At 36.4% G+C, this 3,678-nt stretch overlaps 1 protein-coding gene across 1 annotated transcript; it reads left to right on the top strand.

Moving 5' to 3' along the window:
* Window positions 1-418: 418 nt before the first annotated feature.
* Window positions 419-918, top strand: LOC106869249 (histone H3). Its single transcript, XM_014914907.2, has one exon. It carries the CDS (start codon window positions 450-452, stop codon window positions 858-860), a length of 411 nt encoding a protein of 136 aa, XP_014770393.1. The 5' UTR covers window positions 419-449; the 3' UTR covers window positions 861-918.
* Window positions 919-3,678: the final 2,760 nt, after the last annotated feature.

Raw genomic sequence — 3,678 nt, 5'->3', positions numbered from 1 at the left:
ACATTCTCTAAGAACACTTTCAAAACACCGCGTGTTTCTTCATAGATAAGACCAGAAATACGTTTCACACCACCTCGGCGAGCCAGACGACGGATAGCGGGTTTGGTTATACCTTGAATGTTATCTCTCAACACTTTTCTATGACGCTTGGCGCCACCTTTTCCTAATCCTTTTCCTCCTTTACCGCGTCCTGACATCTTGTTTTGTATAATAACAAGAGTGGGTGTTAGTTTTCAATATAAATTACATTGCTCGGACGTAGCAGAAAACTATTGAACATAGATCACGTGATTTTAAACAATGAATTATAACCAATATATTTACAGCAATACTGGGTTAACTGTCAACTGCACTACAATGCTAGAAAGCTAATTTCCCAGCATAACTGCCATTATATATTGTGTGATTTTGAAATAAATTGACATTGTCCACTAAACCCGCTTGTCATTATGGCGCGTACTAAACAAACAGCTCGTAAGTCCACTGGTGGAAAAGCTCCCCGTAAGCAACTGGCTACCAAGGCAGCCAGGAAAAGTGCTCCAGCTACAGGTGGTGTAAAGAAGCCCCATCGTTACAGACCCGGTACAGTTGCTCTTCGTGAGATCAGACGTTATCAGAAATCGACTGAACTTTTAATCAGAAAGCTTCCTTTCCAGCGTCTCGTCCGTGAGATTGCTCAGGACTTCAAAACTGATCTTCGTTTCCAGAGTTCTGCCGTCATGGCCCTTCAGGAAGCTAGTGAATCGTACTTGGTCGGTCTTTTCGAAGACACTAACTTGTGCGCTATCCATGCGAAGAGAGTAACCATTATGCCCAAAGACATTCAGCTTGCCCGTCGTATTCGTGGGGAGAGAGCTTAATTATTTTTTGGTTTATTTAGTTCACGGCCCTTTTAAGGGCCATTTATTTTCTGAGAAAGTGTCCCGCATATTAAGTGATTTGTGATTTCTAATATATTCTCTAATATACAGTTTACCAAAATTTACTTTTTATTTTTGTTGTTGTTGTTTTCAGAATCACTATTAATGAATTCTATACGTACGTAAGCAGTTCAGTAATCATTGAAATAAATCTAGAAATAAAGTTTCTTCGCTTATATTGTGCAGGGAGAAGACAATTCTTTAGCTTCAAAACACTTAAGGAAGATTCTGGAATCCGAAAAGCTATAGATCGAAATAATTTTCCTCTTAACTAGCTAGATTCGACAAGGATATTTAAACAAGAGGGTGATTTGATTACCGTTTTTACTAAGTCCAGCAACCATGAAGGGATGCACACGCATCGACCATCAATCTACCTGTCGAGGTACCAGCAGTAAATTATTCAAGAAATAGTAATTCATGGGAGGCTACTCTACTAACATTTTAGAAACCTGGTGTCCCTTATATTCATTTTTAATTTAATGACTTATTGTCAGAAGGAAGGCTATGACCCTCTCGGGGATTCCGAAACGCTTGGAAGAAGTTATCCTCAGCCATGTCAACGACATGAGCACAATGATTTCAAATCTACAAAGGCAAATGTATCGAGATTCAAGAGTTCTGGCCTGAAATGTTAAATTGCGTTTTTATCTGGTGAAGTGACATTTTTTTATAGTTACTGTGGTCTGCAAACTGAGAATCCATTATAAATAAGTTATGATTAGGTAATGGTAATGTCGAAAGTATTATAAAAACGATTGAGACCACACAGAAACGACATGCTACATTTACCAATGGATTAATTGCCATTTTATGGTATGTTTTATAAATCAAGTCAGAGATTCCAGTATGTGGTCTCTTCCATTTCGTACCGATGGTTGTTATTTACGTAGCTATTGACAACTTTATTTCAGATCACTCTGTAATTAACCGCTAAATTATAGATCTCCCGCTTAAACTTGCTCCATTCATGTCTTCGCCAGGGTCTAAATATTACAGAATTGTTGCCTCATAGTAGGTGTTATAAGGCATTTCTGTTTAATGCAAAGGCTAATTACACTGTTGGTTTTAGCAGGGACTGGATTAGTCAGTTACGACTTAAACAAACCCGATCGGTTTGATTCGTGAAAAGTTGGCGTAAATATTCTAATAATAAAAAGTTTGGAAAGAATCAGTTCGAAATTTATTTGTTATTGTAACTATAAATTCAAAGACCAACAACGACATTGTCTAATGTATCTTTCATTTTTAAGACGATAGGGTACGATTTTGAGAAAATACTGCAGATTGGGCGGCCACAAATGTTCGTGCATGGCCTGGACTTATCAAACTCGTTTATGTTAATTGAAAAAGTAAGACAAAATACATTATATTTATATCATTAACCTTTTTTCTGCCTACAGCCTTATTGAGTTCATCGTTCGTAATTTCGCTACCTAGATTACGCACTTCCTGGTATGAATATTGATTTCACTCATATGCACAAGAAAAAAAAAGTAGAAAGTAACGTCGATTTTAATGACCATGGTGGAATTTTAAACTCGGAACTTAGAATACTACTAGATATTTCATCAACCGCTCTACACTACATTTTATTATCTCTTGTACAACTGATAATATTAGTAACAATACAGTCTTCTTGGTTACTAATAATGATTATGATTTTTTGAGTAAGTCAATTCAACTTGAGAAATGAAATTTCTTTTCATATTTATATCTACATTATTTCTGATCATCGCTTGTCATCATAGCATTGAATACTGTAGTCTGGTATAAACTTCAAAAAGACGAGATGGTCACCGCTTGAATAATTTTGCTCTTCATTTGGTTGATCAGGACTAATAGTAGTATATTTCATATTTGAAAACTAAGCGAATTCTCAGTACTTCAAACTTTTAGCTGATCTGGAATAAAGAAATAGTTAATCGATGTTATTGGTAAATATCTACGACTTCATTTAATTCTTGGTTCCCAACAAACCAATAATAGTCTCAATGATTGGTCACTTGATCTGCATAAAACAACAACCAAATCTCTCTCGGACCACACCACACTAAATAATGTAGTTCTTCATATACAGTAAGATGGTAAATTGGCAGTCTTTAAAGTGCCAATAAAATGCCATGCGGTATTCCAGATTTCTGCGCTGTGAGTTTAAATCCCATTATGACTGACTACGTTTCATTCTTTCGAGGTCGACTAAACATCAATCCAATGCTGAAGACGAAACACCTCGCTCTTACCTTTCTATTTTTTTTTCTTCTTTTTTGTGGTGGTGGTTGGGATAATCTAATCCAAAGATCCAACTTAGCCATGCTGTTTCTAACTGAGAATTGCATTAAAAGCACACACAGAATGCACACTGAACGATGTAGTCGTAGACTAGATATTAAAAACAAAAATCCGGGATGGTCGCTGCTGGAACCTTCTATCGGGGTTGATCTAGAGCAGGCCTGGCCAACTCGAATTACATTGCGGGCCACTTTAATCAAAGAAAGATTTTTGAAGACCTCTTGTACACTTTATGCACTAATAGTCAAATAATCGATTTACAGAATCAAGAATTTTTCATACTTTTCGTTTGTTTATAATTATAGAATTGTAGGTTATTGCTTTATTGCTACTTATAAATTTTTAATTTATTTTGAAATTAAACATAATAAAGAGGTCCCCCATTTCAAGAAAGCATCAAGCGGGTTTCAAGTTGGCCAGTCCTGGTCTAGAGCAATGTTTCCCAACCTACTTTCCCCCACAACTC

Source organism: Octopus bimaculoides, chromosome 3 (genome assembly GCF_001194135.2).
Source record: "Octopus bimaculoides isolate UCB-OBI-ISO-001 chromosome 3, ASM119413v2, whole genome shotgun sequence".
Classification (NCBI taxonomy): Eukaryota; Metazoa; Mollusca; class Cephalopoda; order Octopoda; family Octopodidae; genus Octopus; species Octopus bimaculoides.
This window is presented reverse-complemented; position numbering and strand designations above follow the sequence as displayed.